This window comes from Planococcus citri, chromosome 2, assembly GCF_950023065.1.
Source record: "Planococcus citri chromosome 2, ihPlaCitr1.1, whole genome shotgun sequence".
In the NCBI taxonomy this organism is placed as follows: Eukaryota; Metazoa; Arthropoda; class Insecta; order Hemiptera; family Pseudococcidae; genus Planococcus; species Planococcus citri.
The window spans coordinates 10,134,038-10,159,300 of NC_088678.1; the positions used below are offsets into that span (position 1 = coordinate 10,134,038).

Consider the following 25,263-nt stretch of genomic DNA (forward strand, 5'->3'; position numbering starts at 1 on the left):
TCGTTCACGAATGATTCACAAAGAATCAAGTAAATGAATCAATTTGTTCGCGAATGATTTACCAAAAATTATCGAATTCGTTTGCGAATGATTCATCAGAAATTTTTCAATTTGTTCGCAGATGGTTCTCCAAAAACTATTGAATTCGTTCGCGAATGATCCATTGAAAATTTTTCAATTGGTTCGCGAACGAGTCACTCATACAAATCAATTCATTCGCGAATGATTCTCCAAAAATTATCAAATTCATTTGCGAATGATCCACTGAAAATTTTTTAATTCGTTCGCGAATGATTCACCGAAAATTATCGAATTTGTTTGCAAATGATTCACCAAAAATTTTTCAATTTGTTCGTTAATGATTCGCCCAAAATAATTCAATTCGTTCGCGGATGATTCACCAAAAATCGAGTAAATGAATCAATTTGTTTGCGAATGATTCACCAGAAAATTTTCAATTCGTTCGTGAATGATTCACCAAAAACTATTCAAACTGTTCGCGAATGGTTTGCCAAAAATCAAGTAAATGAATCAATTCGTTCGCGAACGAGTCACTCATACGAATTAATTCGTTCGCGAATGATTCATCAAAAACTATTGAATTCGTTCGCGAATGATTCATCTAAAATTTTTCAATTCGGTGATTCACCAAAAATTATTCAATTGGTTCGTGAATGATTCGCCAAAAATTATTCAATTCGTTCGTGAATGATTCGCCAAAAATTCAGAAAATGAATTGATTCGTTCGCGAATGATTCATCAACTATTAACCGATTCATTCACGAGTGATCACCTGGAAATTAATCAATTCGTCCAATCGCCAAATCGGTTGTGAATGATTCGATTCGATTCCATTCCATTCATTTCGCTTGAAAACAGATCAATTCGTAGATATACAATATTTTCACAAAAACCGAATCAATCGTAAATTAATTGATCCGTTTGCGCTTTTCAAATGATTCAAAAAGAATTCAAACAATTTATTTATGTAATCACCAATCGTTTGTAAATGATTCGATTCGATTGTAAACAGATCAATTGCTATGTACAAATGTTTTAAGAAAAGTGATTCGATTTGTTCGTAAAAGATTTGTAGGTATATTTTGAAGAAAAGTCGGTCTTCTCACGCTTAATGCGTGAAAGTTTTTGTACTCTCAGTGTCTTATGGTGACGAATCTTGTTAACATTTTGTGGATCTGTCGACAAGAAGTCACCAAACCGCATTGAAAGTTCATATTTGAAAATCTGATGACTTTTTGGTGACAAATTCGCCAAGCTGTGACCATATGTGATCAATTTTGTATCTGGTCATTTTTGGCGAATCTCGGTGACTTCTGGTGAGTCAGTTTCAAAAGTCATCAAACCATTGAAAATTCATTTTTGACAATCTGATGACTTTTTTTGGTGACGGATTAACGAAGCAGTGACTAATGTCAATCAATCAATCAATTTTATTATGTGTGATCGACTTAGGTAGTAGGTACTGGGTGGCTTCTGGTGAATTAGTCATGCACTAAGATGTCACCAAAACATAAAAAGTTCATACTTGACTGTGTTCGGAAAAGGGAAATCAAAACTATGTATCTACTTTTCTTTATAAAAATGGATCAAACCCATGAATTTCAAAACATAAAAAGGTTAATTTTCCAACCTTTTTCATTTTTATCATTTTTTTTTTTTTTTTTTTTAGGGGTCCTGAGTACCACTTTTTAAAAATATGAGGCGAGGGGAGGATCGAAACTATGCATAGAATACTTTGCAATTTTCCTATGAATTTAGACCAAATCCTAGGATTGGAATCTAAAAGCGTGAATATTTTAATTTTTTGAAATTTTCTTATTTTTTATAAGAATTATCGGTGCAAATTAATTTTTAGCTCAAAATTTTCAATTTTTTTCACACCTTTTGAGATGTCAATTATGTAATAAAAAAAAATCACCAAAAAAACTTTTCACATCTCCATTACAGTCCTCCACCTATACTTTCCAGGTCATCAAATATAAAGCACGTGCTCATTTCAACCTACTCAATCACACGTCTTTTTTTAACCATCTTCATCGGTAGCCTGATCCGGCTCCATTCTACCACCATTCATACGCCAAAACTCAGTTAACCCAGCTTTGTTCTATTCCACCTTGTTGTACCGATACCCGACACTATTTTCGCCTTCGATAAATTCGCTTTTTCAATAAGAACGACTCGTACTTATCACGCGTTTCCCAAAATAACAGGCTGAAAATTTCGTCTATCACGCATACAGCGTAAATATTTAACGCTTTTATCGTATGTTTAAAGATCATGTTTTCAACTTGTACGAAAAGTTTGACGGTGTACGAAAATAATTACTTTAGTCTGCGTAACTTTTTACATTTGCATTAACAATTTTATACATTCTAATTTTCCGCGCTAAATAAATAATCAGCTTTCTATCGAAATACGAGAATCGCTCGAAAACGAAAAACAAATCTCATCGTAACCGCAACGATATCGTATAGTACTATATACGTGAAAACCTTCATGGAAATTTAATCACCGGCCATCAGACACGACGAACAGCCAAGCTATTCGTGGATATAATTCATATATAATTCACGTACCAAAGGCAACCCTTCTTCAGTTCTTCAACTCATCCCCTTGTATGATACCCCTACCCCTCCTTTATAGTAGGTATGTGAGCTAGGTACGTAAACAACACTTATAAATCTCATCTCGCTAACAAATATACATAAACACTGGGTTATATTTAAATATCTATAAAATGAGAGAACTCTCACAGTAGGTACTCATGTTCTTTCTCTCTCTAGTTATTTTTTTAACAACCTTAGACGCGTGAAAAAAAATAAAGAAATGAGGATGAATTTGATAGAAGAAAATTTTGAAATTTTGACTCTCGGTTCAAGTTTTGGTTTAGGACCTACCTACGTGTATATTTTAAAAGCGTTGAAAATACCTTTGGAAATGTGTAGGCTGTAGACTATCAATACAAAGTAATGCTATATGGCCGATGAAGGATTAATTATAAATATTCGTCGGTTTGCTGTCTGCATAGATTGGGTCTTTACACAGATATGGGTTTAATTGAGAGTGGGCCTTTTAAATGAATTTATTATGTTCTTACCTTATACGAAGACAGGTCATTAACAAGGCATGCTAAGATGGCTTCTCGACCCACTGGTACGGTAACGTTAACAATCGGTTCTTCGAATTTTGGTAGCTCTGCTGAAATCATAAAATACAAGAATAAAATCAGAAAAAAAAATTATTACTCGTTCGAATTAATGATAAACTTTTTTATTTTTTATTCAAACAGTTTGCAGGTTCACGAGCTGCATGCAGGATCAGCAGCGAAAATCGAAAAAGTTTTAATTTCAGATTACGACACGAGAGGACGCGTACGAGTACATAAAAAAGTCAAAAATTTACGAGCTCCGAGCACACGGTACAAAAAACCCCAGATCCGAGCCCATTACACACCACAACACTCCAGTCACATTCGTACAGATATACGCAGCATAACAAAAAAAAAAAAAAAAAAAGAGAGAAAGAAAGAAAATACTAAAAACAAAACAAAATAAAACCAAAAAAAAAAAAACTGCTAAGTGCCCAAGGGAGATATCCAGTCCATAGTAAAAATCCCGAACCGACAGTAAACATTATATCAGTATAGTGTATATATCCTCCTGAGAGGCCATCGATCAATTAGGCTGCCAGGCGAAAAACCTGACAATGACGAAATTATGTTCACATGGTTTGTCTGTGATGGAATGGAACCTTTTTCGCCGACAATTTTTAACGCCTATTTTTAGATTTGCGCTCTCACACCATGTCTGTTTCAGTCGATGCTTCGATGACTCTTTCTCTGCCACCACTTTGGATGTTGTTTTATCAGTCGATTCGATGTCGCTCACCTTTAATGGATTTTATTGCCGGACGATAATAACGCGTCATTTTTCGCCATGTGGCTATAGAGGTAGAGGTAGAGTAGGTAAAACGATGTATTATATGTGCTCGATCCAATGTATAAGTTTATATGCTGCAGAGATACACGTATGTATGTAGGTGGTAGAGGAACACAAATTCATCTTTCTCGGTCTCTTGAAAATTTTTCACTAGCTATACTTTCACCTACGTTGGGTTAGATTCCTCTAACCGAGCAGGAGGTTCAAGAAGTTGAAAATAGGTAGTCTACTTTCTTTTTCTGTGCTTAGACCACAATTTATTGATAATTTTTACACCATTCTTCATGAAAAACAGAACAAAAACTGAGTATGTTAAGATCTGAGTCTCAAAATTTTTTTTCTGAGATTTTGAAAGAAAAAAATTTTCAAGTGTCACTTCATTAAAAATTAGCTGAATTTGAGCTAACTTCAATTATAATATTGAGTGTCTATGTACATGTGAAAATATCATAAAATTTTTTAGAAATTATTTTGTAAGGAAGAGAGGGAAGGGGGTATAAAATCTGAAAAACAGGATGTTTGAAGCCAAAAGTGCTCAGTTAGATGAAACAGCTACGATTTGAGAAAGAGAATTGTGCTCATTTTGAGGAATAAAGAGCCACTTGAGAAATGAGGGTGCGATGGGTAAAAATAATAAAAAAATTTCCAAATACTGAGAGTATCTGCTGGGTCATTCCACGTCAATTGGACCAAGAAGTGGTGGGTGGGTTCGGCGATTTTTTTGAAATTTTTCCTGTGGAAAGACCTTCCGAAGGGATGACCAATGGCGCAAATCGCAGCCCTCTAGCTCATTTTTAACGGCAGCCAGGGGGTGTCAAAGTTTTCAGTGAACCTAAAATATCATCCATTTCAGCAGTGGATTTCTAAATAACCGCGATACCTACAAAAATGGAACTTTTCCCCATAGTTAGAGGTTTTGAAAGGCTTTTTGGTGATATCATAAAAATCAGTGTTGCCACTTTTTTTCGTACAAAAAATTAGCTCAAAAAGTTTCAAAACGTAATTTTCATATCGTTCCGACTTTCAAAAATTCTGAAAAAAATATATTATGGACAACTGTTCATGCTGAACAACATATTAAAAAATTATAAAATGAACTCATCACAAAAAAATCAAAATTTGAAAAAATTCAATTTTCAATTTCAAACATCAAAAAAAGTTTAAATTTATTCAGTTGTCTTATTTTGACCACTTTCTGACGTATTCCATGAAAAAGTTGATAAAACTCTCACTCACAGCAAAAAAAATGAAATTTGCTTTTTTTTTGAATTTTTTTGAATTTTGATTTTTTTGTGATGAGTTCATTTTATTGACTGAAAGGGGTTTTTCAACTTTTTCAACAGATTCGTGAAAATAGGGGTCAAATGGGTCAACTTTACCGATCAAAACTTTTTTTCATGTTTTAAATCAAAAAATCGCATTTTTTCGCAAAGTTAATATTTTTTTAAATCGACTTTGTTACAAGTTACCATCCCAATTCTTTAATATGTTGTTCAGCATGAACAGTTGTCCATAATATATTTTTTTCAGAATTTTTGAGAGTCGGAACGATATGAAAATTACGTTTTGAAACTTTTTGAGCTAATTTTTTGTACGAAAAAAAGTGGCAACACTGATTTTTATGATATCACCAAAAAGCCTTTCAAAACCTCTAACTATGGGAAAAAGTTCCATTTTTGTAGGTATCGCGGTTATTTAGCAATCCACTGCTGAAATGGATGATATTTTAGGTTCACTGAAAACTTTGACACCCCCTGGCTGCCGTTAAAAATGAGCTAGAGGGCTGCGATTTGCGCCATTGGTCATCCCTTCGGAAGGTCTTTCCACAGGAAAAATTTCGAAAAAATCGCCGAACCCACCCACCACTTCTTGGTCCAATTGACGTGGAATGACCCTGCATTTTGGTATGAAATGTAATATTTTCATACTTTGAGCATTTCTGAACAATTTCGAGCCAAAAAATTGAATCGTGGTTTTTTGGAATTTTAGAAAAAGTGTCACATGACCTATCAAAATGGGTTAAAATTTCGCGAGAAATTGAAATATTTCTATGAAAATATATTTTAAGCATTTTTTGAAAAATTTTGAGCCTCTAAATCGGATTATGATTTTGGAATTCTCGAAAAAGGTGTCATGTGACCGATCAAAATGGTTTAAAACTTTGCTAGAAAATCTAAAATTCCCATCAAAAATCTTTTAAAGTGCCTATTTTTGAAGAATTTTGAGCTCCAAAATCGGGTTATGATTTCATTGGGATTTTTGAAAAATGTGCCATACCTACATAATCTATCAGAATGTGTTAGAATTTCAATAGAAAATTGTGAATTCTATCGACATTTTTAAAGCATTTTTAAAGAATTTTGAGCCTCGAAATTGGATCATGATTTTGGGATTCCGAAAAAGGTGTCATGTGATCGATCAAATTGTTTGAAACTTTGCTAGAAAAATCTAAAATTTCCATCGAAATTTTTTAAAGCATTTTTTAAGAATTTTGAGCTCTAAAATCAGGCTATGATTTTATTTGGATTTTTGAAAAAGAGTCACATGGATGACTGAATAAAATGGATTGAAATTTCGCGAGAAATTGAAATTATTTCGATGAAAACATATTTATTTTTTAGCATTTTTGAAAAATTTAGAGTCTCAAAATTGGATCATGATTTTAGGATTCTCGAAAAAGGTGCCATGTGACCGATCAAATTGTTTGAAACTTTTGTTAGAAAAATCACAAATTTCTATCGAAAATGTTTTAAAGCACTTTTGAAGAATTTTGAGCTCTAAAATCGGGTTATGATTTTATTGGGATTTTTGAAAAAGGTGCAATATGTGATGTATCAAAATGGGTTAGAATTTCAATAAAACATTAAGAATTCTATCGACATTTTTAAAGCATTTTTGAAGAATTTTGAGTTCTAAAATCGGGTCGTGATTTTGGGATTCCCGAAAGAGCTGTCGTGTAACCCATCAAAATGGATTAGAATTTCAACAGAAAATTTTTCAAAGCATTTTTACAGAATTTTGAGCTCTAATATGGGGTTATGATTTTTTAATTCTCAAAAAAGTTGCTATGTGATCCATAAGAATGGGTTAGAATTTCAACATACAATTAAAAATTTATATTAAAACTTTTTTTGGGCAGTTTTGAAGCATTTGGAGCCCAAAATTGATCAAGATCTTCATGATTTTCCAAAAAAAAGTCACGAGATCTTTCAAAATAGGCTGAAATTTCGTTAGAAAATTAAAAACTTTTATAAAAACTTCTTTTGAACAGTTGTCAAAAAATTTTAGATTTGAATTTTGGAAACTATACATAAATTATTGGAGAAAATTATTCGACCTGTCCAAAGTACATAAGTATCTAGATTGAAATTAGATGAAAAAATCAAATATTTGAAACGCTTTCGAATCCTTTTGAAAAAGTAGACGAAATTTCTCATAATAATTTGGTGACAAAAAAAATAAGTACGTAAAAATAGGTATGTGAAAAAATTTCCAAAAATGGATATTAAAAACTTGGAAATAATCCGATTACAGTCAATAGCAAATTTAACTAAAAATTTAAAAATGATGCATAAAATTTTCAAGAGAGGTTGAAAGTAGGTACCCTTTATCATCAGATTACAACACTGCACCCTCTTTTTGTGACCATCAACATTTTTTTTTTCTCAAAAATCTCGAAAGCCAAGTTTTCATTTTGGTCTCAAAATTCTTTAAAACTGCTCAAAAAGAGTAGATATTGATAAAAATTTTTGATTTTTTTAAATCGCAATTTCAAATCATTTTGAAAAACGTCTCCTGACAACTTTATCAAAAACACCGAAAACCTTGGGAGGGGGCGATTTGCCCTATCGAAGATGACAATTTGTTGTTCAAAATCATACTTTTTTTTACCTTCTATGTATTAATTTGAGTACGTAGGTGCTTACATTTGCACATCTGTTTCAGTAGATTTTTTTTTTTTAATGAAAAATTTTCAACAAACTGAAAAAAATGAAGGAAGTTAAAAAACGGAAGAAATGCATCTTAAATTCAAAAATTCGAAAATAAGTTGACATTTTTTCTTTTTAACGTTTTTTATCATTTTAATAAACTTTTCTGTACCAATTTTCTAACATACTCGTATCATTTTCAGGGGCATCAAGCTTCCTAGATCAATTTGATGAAATTTTTACTTTTTTCCTCATATTTTTGGCCCAAAGGTTTTCAAAAATTCACCAAAAATCGGAAAAGTCACTTTAGTCTGTGAATACTTATTTGGGAATTCAACTTATAGGTACTGAATTAAAAATTTTACTCAGATTTTATTTTAATAATTTATTTCTTTGATTTTATTAATAATTTTGGGCAAAACGTGAGTTCTCGATCAATTTTGAATGTAATTTCTAAAATATTTTCTCATTTCTCTGTTCTTTGCCTCATCTCCCACAGGATTCATTTCCTGCCTTAAAGTAAAAAACATCATTCTCTCGTAGAGAAAAATGCCTAATTTTGTTACACAAAAATGAAATCAATCGGCATTTGAAAATAAACGAGAGAATCGCTCACGATTAAAACTACATTATTAAAAAGGCGAATATAGTAAATACTCGTATTATAACGTAATATCATCTACGTATTCAAAAATAGACTCCATTGCCTCGTGCCATCATTTATCTACATTTATACACTATTCATATCCGAATATGAATCCAAATACGCGGAAAATCTACTCAAAAGGTCGGATGGATATGGAATTTTACGAATGGAATTTTCTCATAAACTTGGTATAAAATTGTGGTAACCGCTTGCGCCTCGTTCTCCAACGAATAGCTGAAAAAAATGACTCGACTCATATTATGCACGTGGAGATAGAAAACGAATAGGTTAGATGACGTTGGAAAAGTTGTAAGATGGGGAAAATCTTAATTTTGAGGAAATATTTTATCAGAAATTTTGGTAACATTATTTTTAAATTTTTAATATAAAGGTAGGTAAGTACATAGGTACCTACGTGGCTCGGAAAAAATGAAAAGTTTTTTTCATGATGAATGAAAAATTCAGGCTGAAATTACGAGGTATTTAAAAATCAAAATTAAAAGCACAAATAGTCTACTTCGAATCGCTGATGATAGGACCAAGACCAAAAGGCAGGTTATATACGTTGATACCTCGCTATTGTGCTAAAATATTTCACATTTTTGGTGGAAAAAATTTTCGGCTGGTTTATGATTTATTGTACGTACAGTTGTAGAAAGGTGCATAGCAGAAATAACATCTCGACGAGTAGACGTACCTAAACGGAGAGAAGAGAGGTACAGAAGCGTTCGAATGATTTACGGTTTGTTTTTTCGCATTCGCGCCCGAGATGTGGAGAAATTGTTGCACGAGGTGCGGCGACCGGCGGTGGTTTAATTTCTAAAGAATCATTACGATGGAAATTCTTTCTCTTACACGTTGCATTCTATTCGTTCACGTGGTGAAATTCACCCACCAGGAATGAGAACGAAGAAGGGATGATACCCGTGGAGTGCACCGTTTTTGAATATTTCTAGCTTGCTGGCGTTATACGGAGGTAGCTATCAACTACAAAATTGAAAGGTAGCTGAAAAAATATAGGTATGTGCTACGCTGGAGAAACGTGCGTTAATATACAGATTATTACGTGATAAGTCACGGATTCGTTTGAGCAGGTGAGGTTTTCACCAACAAAAAGACGAGCTGCAGGAAGGTGTGTGGAACGTGGATGGGCTTTTTAAATATTTTCCAGACAAGTGTGACCTTTTCATCGGCACGAATCATCAGCCAGTGTAATTAATTTGTTCTTTGATTAAATACTTAGAACGTCTAACAGGTCAGGTTGCCAGAGATGGTAATGAAAAATCAGTGGTTCTCAAGCTGTGTTCGTGTACCAGGGTGATCTAAAATTGTCTACTGGATTTTAAATTATTAACATGATTTAATTCTATCCTTGGATTTTAAAATTGATTCCTGGAAAGTGTTACCCGTCCCTCCTCTCCCCAAAAAATTAAGCGAAACATCACAATTTTACAAAACTGGTTAAATTACATTCAAATTTAGCAAAAATTTGAGAAAATGTCCATTGCCAAAAAAAAAAATCGTCGAAATACTTGAAAATAAATATTAAAATCATTCAAAACGTCCAAAAAGTAATGAAATTTCAAAAAATTAAGTGACAGAATTTAGCAAAATATGCATTAAACGTCTTGAAAATATTCTAAAAATGTTGAAAAAAAAACATTAAAAATTTTAAATCATTTAAAAATTGGCAAAAACTTGATGAAAAGAGGTAAAATTTAGAAAAATTGACAAGAAATAAGCCAAGTTTGGACTTTTTTTATGAAGTTTTTGCTGAATGTTGACAAATTTGCTCATCAATTAAGTATTAGTCATAATTTTAAAGAATTTTAAAAACATTTTGACAATATTTTTTGCAATTTTCGTTGAATGATGCTCTTTCATCAATTTTATTTTTAATCATTTAAAATTATTTTAGGATAATAGTGCTTTGTTTTGAATGTTTTCATGTCACTGTTGAGATGTTTCGAGCAAATTTTGACACATTTTGGGAAATAATGTTTGTTGAGGAAGGGATGAGCATTATTCCAAATTCATTTGTAATAACAAAGAGAATAACATTTGGAAAATCAAGTATACCTGCTCGATTAACACCTACGTACTTCCAGGTTTCATGTGAACCATGTTAAAAACATGTTAATAATTTGCATAACCAGTTCGCCGTAAATATGGCACCTTGAAATACATACCTACAATAATGCAATTGGATTTTTTTTTGTGTGTGCGTTTTAAAACTCTGAAAATGTGTAAGGTAAGTACCACGTAGAAATTTCAACTTTCAAAATCCGCTGAAGGCTCAAGAACTGCTCAAATTAGTTTGAAACAATTTTCAGCTGATTTCGTGATGCTGAAATAGGATATATTCGTACCTATTTAAAACCATATTTTTCTCACTTTTAAAAGCTTCATAAAGCAAAAATCCCCTCGCTAAAAATTCCCTGCCCAAATTTCGACCATCCCAACATAATCAGGAACCCACCCCCAAGTCACATTTTTACAAACTAGCACCAGCTACAAAATTAGGTTAGCAAAAAATTAGCCATAGCACCGTTTCCGAAATAACGAGGCATAAATCCATCCAAGTGGTAAATTTTCTCGCCAAAATGAGAGAGCAAAAAGACCTACTACGATCACCAGCATCACCTCGCCAGTCACCAATTGTCGTGTCAAGCAGGTATTATAATAATCAGCAGTCAAAATGACGAGTAGCGTCGATTTTTACGCATATATTTTTCCTTCCGACTTTTCCCCTTATGTTTTATTCCTTTTATTTTCTACTTTTTCCGCTTTTTACATTAAATTTTTTATTTCCAACTCGTTAACATCGTGTTCCGGCTTTTCTTGTGCGACGATTTGGGCAAAAGATAGAGAAAAAACAGTTCGCTAATTCGACTAATGTTTTCTTTTTACATTCGCATTATTTGTGTTTTTCATGGTTCAACTGATAACGAGAGTCACAGAAAGAGAATACTACGTATGTCGTCTCGAGCTGCCTACGCCTCCCCCTTTTATTCCCTCGTCTTCTTTATTATGGTGTTCTAAAGTGAGTTTTTGCTTTCGGTCGTGAATCAATTTTGCTGCATGGTTTTTGGTTCTGTTCTGTTCGGTTAGTATGTATTTGGGTCGTCTAGAAGTGTTTGATTTTTTTGCATGAAAATCAAATGCCCTTTTTGGGATATTTTTTCGTTCTATTCAATTTTTCATTTTTTATTTATCAGCTCCAGCTGATGCAGAGTGATGATTAAATAATGTGTGATAAGTACTATGGTGCACAAAAGTCCGGGTATTGAAAATTTCTCAGCTGTATTTGTATAATTTCTTCAGGCACCATTCCCCTCCCTCGAACATGGGAGGTATTAAATTTTTTTTCATATTTCGCTGACATTCGTTATTGTTTTTCAAAATCACTTCATTTCTGTGAAATAATAGCTCGTTACTGAAATTATGTGGTATTTCGAGTATTTTGATTCAATCAATTACCTATCAACATCCTGCACCCTCTTCATTTTCTTTTTAGAACTGCATTATAATCCATCACAGTTCCTATTCCTCTTTACTTTATTTTTCGTATACCTACCTACGTACATTGACATATAATCTAATACCTACTTTCTAACAACCAAATAAAATTACTCGCCCGGTAAAAAAGAAATCGCATTTAAATAAACATATTCAATTAGAAAGAAAGCAAGGTAAAAAAAGCTTATCAACTGAGATTTTAAAAACAACAGCTTTCGTTTAAGCTTCATGTTAAACCTTTTTTATTATTCCCAGCCATAACTTGAATACATGGTTTTTTGCAGAGAATTTTTTACCTTATTCTACTAAGTACATATATTATATGCTCCGTGTATTTGAAATGAGATAAATGGAGAAAAATAAGAATACATTTTATGCTCATGTTTCTGTGCTCATTATTTCTTGTTTATTCATTTTAGTTAGTATCTGCGGGATTTATTTCAACATTAAATAGCAGTTTGCCAATTTTGCTGTTTTTTTTTTATACGTGGGAGGTGGGAGACTCAAAAATCACTAAACAGGATAACTACAACCACACGAAAAATTTGAAGTTTCATGAGGAACGAAACTTATTGAAAAATTTAATATCTCTATTTTGAAATTGATGAAACATTTATAGATTGTGGAAAAATAAAAATTAGAAATTATTTTATCACCAGAAGTAACAACCCGGGGGGGGGCGAGGTGGAAAATTACTACTTTGGAAAATCGTATTTTTATTTCTCCACTCGTTTGACAAAGTCATTTTGGGTTGCTTTATCTTCTGCCCGGGAGTTACCCAAAATTTTCTCCCAAATCAAAAGTCAGCACATCACACTCAGGACGTTACATTAGGGTGTACCTTATTTTGCAAAGTTGGAATTTTCCACCTCCCACCCCACCCAAGTTGTTACCTCGGATGAGAAAAAAGTTCCCCATTTTTTATTTTCTCATGTCTGTAATAAAAGTGGTCCCAGTAGCCCCAAGAAATTCCAAAAAATAAAAAATAGTTCAATTTATAAAATTTTTTTATTTCTGCGTCATAATTTTTCTAAAAAATCCTTTTTTCGAGAAAAAAAACTTTCCTCTACTCTTCAAACCATATTGGCTCCCTAGTAAGATGCCCCTAAAAATTGGAAAAATCACAAAAAATGAGAATAAATCACAATCAGGGAAAATTTTTTGAAAATATCTCATTTTCATGTTATGTAGAATTGTTCTACATAACCCCCTTTTCAATAAAAATCCTCTGTTGGACCCTCAAATAATGTTGGCTCTCTTGTATGGAGTCTCCCAAATTTAGGAAAAATAAAAAAATAGTATTATGAAAATTGACGTTTGTAAAAATTTTTTGAAAACTTTTCATTTATGGACAGAATCGTTATGTTCGTTCCATTTAAAACCCCTCAGAGTCGGAAAAATCAACCAAAAAATGAGAAATTCATAGGCATCTGTACAAATTTTTTGAAAATGCTTCATTTCTGAGCAGAGTAGGTACTTTTAGATAACCACTTCTTCAAGAAAAACACCCTTTGGTCCTTCAAATGATGTTGGTCCCCTTTTATGAAAACTTCAAAATAGAAAAGGACGAAAAATAGGTGTCTGTAGGTAGGAACAAATTATTTGAACATACATATTTAATTTCTAAGCAGATTACTTCTAGATAATTCTTTTTTGAAGAAAAACATTTCCTCAGTACCCCCCAGAAATGTTGGGCACCGACATTGAGATCTCCAAAATTGAAAAAATTAGAAAGAAAATATAAAGGTAAAGTCTCCTCTGAATGAAAAGTTTCAAGCCATGGATATGTTTTTTGGTTATAAACCTAAAAATGAAATCCAATTCATTCTGATGGATTTTTTTCAAGCTTTGAACAGTCTTAGAAGAATCATTCGCGAACGAATTGATTCATTTTTTTGGCGAATCCCGTTCGCGAACGAATTGATTCATTTTTTTTGGCGAATCTCGTTCGCGAACGAATTGATTCATTTTTTTTGGCGAATCTCGTTCGCGAACGAATTGATTCATTTTTTCGGTGAATCTCGTTCGCGAACGAATTGATTCATTTTAAATGAATCATTCGGGAACGAATTGATTCATTTTTAGTGAATCATTCGCGAACGAATTGATTCTGGGCGAATCATTGATCGCGAAAGGATTGATTCATTTTTGGTGAATCATTCGCGAACGAATTGACTCCCCGGGAAAAAATGTTCAGATCAAATTTGATCAAAGTAGGTCAATTTTAATGAAAATCTTGATACAGTTTGATAAAAGTTGATCAATATTGATTAAAATCTTGGTATAGTTGTATCAAACTAGATCAAATTATATCAAGGTAGATAGACTGGTCTCACCCTTGTTTGATCAATTTATGTAGATCAAGTTTGATATTGCAACTTACCTAATTTGATCAATTTAGATCAAGTTTGATATACCTCTTTCGATCGATCTTATTGAGTTAGATCAGATGTTATGAAATTTTATCAACCTATATCAAGTTGTATCAAGAAAGATACACTGACCCTAGGCATTGTTTGATCAATTTAGATCCAGTTTGATCAAGTTATATCAAATATGATATAAGTGATTTGACCAACCCTATCATGCTTGATCAAATGTTATGAAATTTGACCAACCTAGATTAGGTCATATCAAGGAATATACAAAGCTCCCAGCGTTTTTTGATCAATTTAGATCAAAAGAGATATCCTTATGTCAATCATGTTACCTAATTTGATCAAATTATATCAAATGTTTCAACCAACCTTATCAAGTTAGATCAAACAACATTCAGATTATTGCATGCACCTGATATAACTTGATCTAATTTGATAAAAAATTTCCAAATTATGCCAAATTTTTGATCAATATTGATCGAATTTAATCAAACTACATAAAGACTTTAATCAATGTTAATCATCTTTGATCAAAACATTTTTTTCTCTTAATTTTCACGAATAAAAAAAATAGAAAAAAAGAAAAAAAAAGTTGTATTGAGTATATGGATGGGTTATGCATTCAATTAATGTGTCAGACCCAATAATTATGCATTGATACAGTTTTCAAAAATATTTTCATTTTATTTTGTTCCCAAAAAATACTATCATGTTCAGTATCTATAAAAATGTATAATTCACATTCAAAAAAATCTTCTGAAGTTGGTGAATTAGGCAAATTTTTGAAAATCGTTGAAATCTGCCCTTGTATGATAAGGAGTAGGTGAATTTTTCTAAGTCCAGACCTATCAAAGGAGAATATAATATACTCCTGATGTCCCTCAATTCACAAGGAACGGGGTAGCCTAATGGTTAAGGACATAGTCTGGAATGTGAGAGGTAGTAGGATCGATCCCACCTCAGGGCACAAATTTTTGAAAATTTTTTCCCTACTTTTTAAAAAAAAATTACAACCAACATCTCATATTATGCGAGGCTTGCATTTTTGCAGTAATTTAAGCAATTTTACTGGTAAGTAAATATGGCTATTTTAAAAAAATGTGCATTATATTTGATCTAACTTGATCAAAGTTGATACAGGTGATCTAATTAGATCAAAAAAATGTCTCGATCAAAATAGATCTTATTATATTAATTTTGATAAAAATTAATCAACATTGATCTATTTTGATAGAGACATTTTTTTGATCAAATTAGATCACCTGTTTTTGATCAAATTTTATCTAAACATTTTTTCCCGGGTCATTTTTAGTGAATCATTCGTGGACGAATTGATTCATTTTTGGTGAATCATTCGCGAACGAATTGATTTATTTTTGGTGAATTACTCGCGAGCGAATTGATTCATATTTAATGAATCATTCGGGAACGAATTGATTCATATTCAGTGAATTATTAGGGAACGAATTGATTCATTTTTAGTGAATCATTCGCGAACGAATTGATTCTGGGCGAATCATTCGCGAACGAACTGATTCTGGGTGAATCATTTGCGAACGAATTGATTCATTTTCGGTGAATCATTCGCGAACGAATTGATTCATTTTTGGTGAATCATTCGCGAATGAATTGATTCATATTTAATGAATCATTCGCGAACGAATTGACTCATTTTTAGTGAATCATTTGCGAACGAATTGATTCATTTTTGGTGAATCATTCGCGAACGAATTGATTCATTTTTGGTGAATTACTCGCGAACGAATTGATTCATATTTAATGAATCATTCGCGAACGAATTGATCAATTTTCTTTTGATATCTTGATTCAGTTTTGGTGAATCGTTCACGAACGAATTGACTCATTTTTTGTGAATCGTTCACGAATGATTGAAATTAAAAAAATCACTTCCAATCTAAATGATTCGTTTGGAAATTCATCGTTATCCAATATGGAATAAAAGCATGTAGTTAGTTCGAATTCATTCATTATAAAACTATATTTCGAACTTTGAACAACACGATTTGTATCATGTCAAACACTTTGTCCGGACCCTCCGAACATGGTACGAACCAAGCCCAATGAAAAAGGAACATTCACGCTTGGTCTGGACACTTTGGAGATGGTACGAAATCAGCTGTACTATCCCCGAGTTGTACAATTTCGGACGTTGGTCCAATATGGATGGTCCATAACATATAAATTGATTTTACCTGAATAGGGACTTTCCCGAAGTGTTGAAACTGGAAAGTTCACAATTTTAAAGATTTTGTCTGATAGTGCTTCAATTTTTTTATATTTTGTAAAATCGGGTGAGGCTCACCATGCACCACTTATTTTTCACTGAGGGGGCCGAAAATTTCATGGTGTGATTTTCTCATCTAAGGTAACAACTTTGAGGGGTGGGAGTGAAAAAAAAAACTAAAAAAAAATGCCCACTATGTAAGATTGAATAAGGTACACCCTAAGGTACATTGCATAGTATTCTTTTGCCCCTCACCTTTCTTCTCCTCCCCTTCACCATTTTTGCAGATATGTAGTCACATCTATCAGACCTCTATGATCATCTTCATACAATCGCAGCATTTCAACCGCATCTACTGCTCTACACAAACTTATCTATTCATCGCTTTCCTCGAACCCCTGCCATTATCACCTTAACTTCATTATAAAACAAAACACCACCGTATAAAAATCCCATATCTTACTTCCAAGTCGTTAATTTGCTCATTATTGCGGAATACTATATAAAGGCGCGAATCCCTCAGCCATTTCTGATACAGTCGAAAATCATATATTTCTAGTTGGTGCGCGAAAATTCACCCCAAATCTTCGTTACGATTCCCTTTTTTTCCTTTTTATTCGTATATCTAGACTAAATCGCGTACAAATTTGATACACGTTTTCACCCTTGTTCGGATCGCGATCTTTGGTAAGTTAGGTACCTACGTATTCAATTATACGCGCCAAAATACGTTAAATTTCGCCGCATTTGCCGTATAAATTATACTCGTATAGAACGACGAGAAGACCCTCCAGCAGCAGCGTTGAGGGAAAGGCCAAAAGTAGAGCTTGAAAAAAGCCATAGGTTGGGTAATGATTTTAATGCGCAACACGGGAATTTTTAAAATAGAACGAACGATCTTTTGCTCTGGTGGCGCTAATGTATACGATACCAACGAAGGAGATGAAAACGAGAAAAAACCATACCATATTTACTCACCTTAGCGATCGGATAGCGAGTAAAAAATATGTATACGGAAAAGACTGAGAGATAGAGGCGAAGAGGGTACACTGGTAAAAGTGCGAAGCGAAAACTAAAATGATAAATGACGAACGTTATACCCATTTATAGGTGGAATAAGCACGCTTGTAGTACGTACTATTATAGCAGCACCCTAACTTTCCATATAGCCATAGCACCCCACTCAAAACTGCCCAACAAACCGTGAAAAAGCTGAACTTTTACAATAGACTTTCGTTGCTATAATATTATGTATCAAATGACACTTGGGAATTCAAAAAAAAAAAACCTCTTCGTTATTTGTATTGCATACGGCTGGTGCTGCGATGAGGCTATCGAAGTAAGCGGAACCAGGCTGGAAGGAGAGACGAGGAGGTGGACCGACCCTCGTGTACATAGCACATGACGCGCGACACCGTTAAAAATAATAGTTGGTCATGTAACGACGACTCTCCTAGGAAAAGAACTCTCTCGCCCTGCTCGTTTCCTGCCTGAAGCCTTTATGTACATATGCCGAAGAACATGTAGCTTGAATTTTTTGGCCATAGCGAGCGATACTTTCACCAAACATTCTTCTCACAGGGGTGAAAATATGAGCCAGATTATCGTATTCAGTTGGTGGTAATGACGTTTTATGTTTTCGTACCCAAATTAATTTCCAAAGCGTAAAAAGAAAGTAGGAAAAAAATGGCTAAAGAAAGTACAAAATTTAAAACTACACTACAGGTTTTTAAGTCATCCGGTCATTAGACGAAGAAGAAACGCGTTTGAAAATAAGTCGAGTCAGCGAAACCCTGCTCCCCTCGTCTATTGCTACGTCTCTACCACTCCGGTCGGAGTAATTCTGTCATTTAGATAATCTGCGCTCAGCGTTCTGCTGCGGTAATCTGGCTTTTAAAAAAGTGATAGTAATACACTAACGGGTATCCGAGCAGCGTTCGAGCCTTCCGTACTAAAAAGGAAGGAAAAGTATGAAAAGATTAGGCTGGCTTTTATTTTATGTTGAGCCACTTGACCATCATAAAGGACTTTAACAGCCTCCGCCGCTTCGTCTGCTGGCTGCTACGTGCACCGAAGAACGACGACGACAACGACCGACCTTAGAGTAGGAAAAAAATAAATGACGAGGAGACGAGCAACGGGTATAGTTAGAACCGATTTAACGACGCCAAGCCTCATTATGCCCTTTATGCGTTTCGGGAGCTGGAATACACCCCTCAGTTTCTCCAGCTCATACACAGGTAGCCCCCTCATCGTCGTCAGCGCCATCGCCCAAGATACACATACCGCAATCCAACTTATTGCTGCTTGCTGATGTGTCCTTCCTTTAGTTTTAGAGTCATTGCTATTTTTTCCTTCCTATGTGTGTGTGGGTGTGTGTGTGTGCTTCTTCGTCGTCTCTCCGAAAACCCGCAAGAGTTTATCTCTCTTTCAGTACAGAACAGAGCACAACACACAGTATACGTACAGATACGAAGGTATCTTTTGTCTACGTACTATATGGTCTATGGTGCTGGTTTTTATTTCGTTTTATTACTTGTACATCCCAGAAGAAACATGCTGGAACACGCGACGTGCATGTTTTAAAGTGCCCCTTTCGCGTTATTAAACCGAGATTTTCTTCTTTCCCGGCGACGACGAGCTAGCACCCAGCCCCCTGACGCCTTTTTTCACCCCTTCCTCTACCCCCGATCGTGGTTTTTTTGCTCTTCTTGCAAGAAGAAGATTCACGTATGACGCATCTTGCGAAGACATTTTACCTACGAATTGGATTGTTTTTCTTTTCTCAAGTCTGTGGTACCTGTACTAATTTTCTTTATTTTTTTTTATTACGCTCCTACTGGCTATAAATGTGAGCAACTGGTGTGGCAGTTGAAGATGAAAAAATTAAACGTGTTCTAATGTTTTAACACTTGTCATCGAAAAAAAAAAAGAAATCAACAGGAGTGCCTGAGTCCGAAGTGAAAAGTGAATCACTGATAATTTAAAATCTTTAGGAACCAGTAATAGTTATAAGAAATTTTTTTAATGTAATAGTCGGGAGGCCCGCATAAGGACCTATTGCTCCCCACCCACCGATCCTCTGGGACAACTTTTTTCTCAAAGAGATAGTCTTAAAGAACATTTCTAGCCGTTTTCTTCAAAAAAAAAGTGGCCCCACTTACAAAATGGTGGCCATTTTGATAAACAGGTCATCCGAAACCACAGATTTTGGGTTCCAACATAGGACTTGCACGACATTTTTTAAACCCGACAAAGGTAGATTGAAAAAGCAGGCAAAAATTCATCACCTGTCAAAATTTAAAGTGCTAAATTGCTTTTTTCGATTTTTGGTGAATTTTTGAAAATCAAATTTAGGCCAAAAATTAGGGGAAAAATCAAAATTTTACCAAATTGACCTAGGAAGCTGAAGTTTGGATATACCTATCCTATTTTTGACCTGCCAAATAGATTGGAAACTTTTTCAAACCATTATGAGTAGTTCTGGAGCCTCCAGCAGATTTTTGAAACTTGAAATTCCCCCAAAATTTCATAAAATGGAGTTGGAATACCTAAATTCATTCTGAAAACTAATTTCAATACGCTACGAAGTCGACTGCAGGTGAATTTCAAGTCGTTTTGGAGCCTTCAGCGACTTTTTGAAAATTCCTGGGACCTCCAGCAGATTTTTGAAGCTTTAAATTTTCACAAAATTGCATCAAATAGAGATGGGAAGCTGAAATTTACTCTACACTCCAATTTTAACACCCTCTGAAGACGACATCAGATGGGTTCGAGTCATTTTGGAGACTCCAGCAACTTTTTGAAAATTCCTGGAGCCTCGAGCAAATTTTTGAAACTTGAAATTCCGACAAAATTTCATCAAACAGAGTTGGAATGCCTAAATTCATTCTGCAAACTAATTTCAATACGCTACAAAGTCGACTGCAGGTAGATTTCAAGTCGTTTCGGAGTCTCCAGTGACTTTTTGAAAATTCCTGGAGCCTCCAGCACGATTTTTGAAACTTTAAATTTTAACAAAATTTCATCAAATGGAGTTAGAAATCCGAAATTTACTCCGCAAACTGGTTTCAATATGATATGAAATCGACTGCAGGTGGTTTCGTATTCGTTATTTTTTTTAACAATCGGTGTAGGTACTTACTCCAGATTGAAACCGATTTTTGTGCATCGATTTCATACTTATTTAAAAATTTTATAAATTCACGCTTCCGCCTTCGTTTGAGGCAGAAAGATGAAATTTTGTTGACACTCTATTTTTGGAATTATTCCGAAATGGATTTCAGACAGTTTCAATCCATTTTGTAGCCCACTGCACCTTTTTGGAAACTTCAGATAGAAAAAAAAAAAAATGCTACAAAAATCTGTCCGAAATAACTGTAGGACATAAGTACTGTGCAGAGTAAATTTCGGCTTTCCAATTCCATTTCATGACATTTTGTAGAAATTTGAAGTTTCGGAAACCTACCGAAAGCTTTAGTACTTCTTTCTAAAAAGTCGCTGGAGGTTCCAAAACTACTTAAAATTCATCTGCAATCGACTTCATGGCGTATTGAAATTAGTTTTCAGAATGAAGTTCGGCTTTCCAACGACATTTGATAAAATTTCGTGGGAATTTAAGTATTAAAAATCTGGTGGAGACTCCAGGAATTTTAAAAAAGTTTCTGGAGTCTCCAAAATGACTCGAACTCACCTGATGTCGTCTTCAGAGGGTGTTAAAATTGTATTTCAGCTTCCCATCTCCGTTTGATGCAATTTTGTGAAAATTTAAAGCTTCAAAAATCTGCAGGAGGCTCCAGAAATTTTCAAAAAGTCGCTGGAGGCTCCGAAACGATTTTAAATACACCTGCAGTCGACTTTGTAGCGTATTGAAATTAGTTTGCAGAATAAATTTAGACTTTCCAACGACATTTGATAAAATTTCGTGGAAATTCAAGTATTATAAATCTGCTGGAGGCTCCAAAATTACTCTAACCCACCTGATGTCGTCTTCGGAGGGTGTTAAAATTGTAGTGTAGAGTAAATTTCAGCTTCCCATCTCCATTTGATGCAATTTTGTGAAAATTTAGAGCTTCAAGAATCTGCTGGAGGCTCCAGGAATTTTCAAAAAGTCGCTGGAGGCTCCGAAACGACTTGAAATCCACCTGCAGTCGACTTCGTAGCGTATTGAAATTAGTTTGCAGAATAAATTTAGGCTTTTCAACGACATTTGATAAAATTTCGTGGAAATTCAAGTATTAAAAATCTGCTGGAGGCTCCAAAATTACTCTAACCCACCTGATGTCGTCTTCGGAGGGTGTTAAAATTGTAGTGTAGAGTAAATATCAGCTTTCCATCACCACTTGATGCAATTTTGTGAAAATTTAAAGATTCTGAAGTCTGCTGGAGGCTCCAGGAATTTTTAAAAAGTCGCTGGAGGCTCCAAAACGACTTGAAATCCACCTGCAGTAGACTTCGTAGCGTATTGAAATTAGTTTGCAGAATGAATTTAAGCATTCCAACTCCATTTTTGATGACATTTTGTGAGAATTTCAAGTTTCAAAAATCTGCTGGAAGCTCCAGAACTACTCAAAACGGTTTGAAACATTTTCCAATCGATTTGGCAGGTCAAAATTAGGGTATATCTCAAATTCAAGCTTTCTAGATCAATTTGGTAAAATTTTGATTTTTTTCCTCATTTTTGGCCTAAATTTTATTTTCAAAAATTCACCGAAAATCGAAAATGACACTTTAGAACTTCAAATTTTGACAGGTGATGAATTTTTGCTTGCTCTTTTGATCCAGGTTACCTATGTACGGTTTAAAAAATTTCGTGCAAGTCCTATTTTAGACTCAAAATCTGTGATTTCGGCTGACCTGTTTATCAAAATTGCCACCATTTTGTAAGTAGGGCCACCTTTTTTTTGAGGACTAGGGCTAGGTTGCCCCGGAGGATCGACGGGGGGGGGGGTGCAGTGGATCCTTATGTGGGCCCCCGACTAGTAAACCTATGGCTAGAACTTGATGAAATATCTCGAAATTTCAGCACAACTTCGTGACAATCATACTACTTGGATATTGATCAAATATCATTAGACTTGGAATAAAATTTGGCAAAAATTGCATCAAATCTTGAAAAAAAAAAAAAAAAAACTATGAAAATAATTCAAAATTATCAAAAATAGCTGAGATTTTCGTAAAGTTGAGATGGACTTGGCAACTATTGCATGGAACGTAATTGAAAGTTGATAAATTACCTCAAAATTCGAATAAAATGTTGCAAAAATTAAAGCAATGTTCATTGGGAGAAGCAGGAGCAAAAATGAGTCGCGAACGTGATTCTCATGGCTCATAATCATAACCGTTAAAAATTACGAATGAATCAAAGCCAAAAAGTGGATTGAATCACAAATCAAAATCACATGCAAATCTAATCAAACTCAAATCAGTCATAGTCTGTACGAAGGTCTGAGGTCTGGGATTTTTTAGTAGGTATAGTACATCTGGTACGTTCTCTGAACCAATTTAACCAGCATAAAGACCCATATTTTTCTTCAAAATTCACGCTTATTCTACGTTCTAAAAATGATTTTCACGACATTTTAAAAACTTTGATGACATTTAAATAATTTTTTATGCGATAATTTTTCTTCCTTAAAATGAATTTCGTTTGATTGGTGACATAACATTCGCCTATACCCACACCTACCTACACGCATGTAAAGCTCATTTCCTAAACTCCCCCTCAAATTCAATATATCTGCAAGCCAATGTATCTCAACATAACGTGAAATGGGTCTACTATCGTACCTCGTTTCACAGGCCAGATATCCTTTTGCATTATACAGGTAGCCTATTTAGACATTTAAAGGAACAATATTTTATCTGAATCACCCTGTATGCATGTTTTTCTTCAATAAGGGGAGAAACGACATTAAATTCGAAAAACGAATAAACTTCCACACCGGGCATATATTTTTTTTCAAATTTAATATCATACCTACGTTACACTTAATGTGAAATAGGAAAAAATATGATAAGGGAAACGGGCGGGGGAGGGGCGTAGATATAATAATGCATATTTCAATATCTGATCTTTTTCCAGGTGGGGGTGAGGAAATGTGGGGGAATTTCAATGAAGCATTGTATTACATCACTATAGTCAAATATGTACGATGAAATTATAGGAATTTTCAACTTGTCCACTACCTATAAGTATTTTTGAAAAAAGGGAGGGTTCATTCCTCTTAACTTACATATTTTTCATTTATGAGGATATTTTATTCGTTATATTATTTTTTTTTTTCACTTTTTTCAAAATGATACAAATTGAGCCATTTTCTCAAAAAACATTTCTGCGTAAGTATATTATTTTATTTGTAGTATTGTTTGTTTTTCTAGTCCAATAAGTAAAGTTTTTCATTATTATTATTTTTTTAATTTGTAAGGAACTTATACCTAAGTATTTATATCATAGATTAAAATTTCCAAACATTAAAAAAAGGCAAAAATATTCGCAAATTTTGTGGTCAATGCTACTGCTGTGAAATATTTTTCCAGTATCCACCTTTGCAATTTATGAACAACCAAGAGCGAAAAAAATTATCCAAGGGGTCATTTACCAGTTAAATTATATACCTCGGTGCAAAGGTGGGTAATGTGGGTAATCCCACGGTTTTGATTTGCGGTTAGAACGTACTTCTCGCCTGGTCAGACCAAATCGGCCGGCGGCGGAAGGCTATATTTAGTAAAATTACTGCCTCCTAACTCATCCCTCGGTTCTCGCCCAACAAAGACGCGTTAATTAGCGACAATTTAAAACAAATTACCACCAGAGCAGTCGCAAAGGCTGGAGTGAGTACTGGAAAAAATACAGAAGCAACGTTTCTTCTCTTTTTTTACCCCTTCTTTGCTAAAATTTATATTCGCTCGTTTAATAAATCTGAATTAAGAGAACGATGTTAATGTAGAAATCGTGCTGGGAATAGAAGTGTGTAAAATAGCGTTAAAAAGTGCTCGACACCGAAATGCTAATTAACCGCTGTTATCTTTCTCTTCATCATATTTTTTTTTTTAGTGTTTTGTCGTATTCAGGGAGTAAAAAATTAAGAAAGAAGGGGATAAATTAAACCAGGTGTAAAAATTTAAACCTTTCGTAAATTGTACGTTTGATTGTATGTACTTTAAGAGGTGAAATTTGATTTATTTTGTTAATTTTGATTCCGAGTACGAAATTCTGGTGTTGACTGAATCTTCCGTGTTCGTTTCGTGCTTAGAAAAATTCCACAGAAACGATTAAGGAAAGGAGTCTACAATTACCTCGAGGAAAGGTCGATGGGTATAAGGTAAGTTTTATTTTCGATAATGGTTATTTTATGTTAGAATGGCCACGGTCCATCAAGTCACGGATTTCAGAAACAACATCCTAAGGGCGTACAAGAGACAGGCGAGTTAAGCTTTTTGAATATAAAAACACCTCGAAATCGGTCCACACAGCATCGATGATACGAGGTGAAACTTGCTCGAAAGAGACACATTGTCGACGAGCTTTCTTCGACGAAAACCTCAACGTACGTCTTTTTTCTTCTTCGTTTCGGTATAAATTACC

General features: G+C 34.1%; 1 protein-coding gene across 2 annotated transcripts in view; it reads right to left on the reverse strand.

Annotated features, from left to right (window-relative positions):
• The window catches only part of LOC135834575 (lachesin-like), a 159,507-nt gene that overhangs the window by 85,080 nt on the left and 49,164 nt on the right, over window positions 1-25,263 (reverse strand). The window contains exon 2 of one of the 2 annotated variants that reach the window (XM_065348492.1): window positions 3,119-3,219. In XM_065348492.1, the coding sequence (XP_065204564.1) occupies window positions 3,119-3,219 (101 nt within the window). The remainder of the gene's footprint in view (window positions 1-3,118; window positions 3,220-25,263) is intronic. The other variant, XM_065348493.1, reaches the window with a different exon arrangement.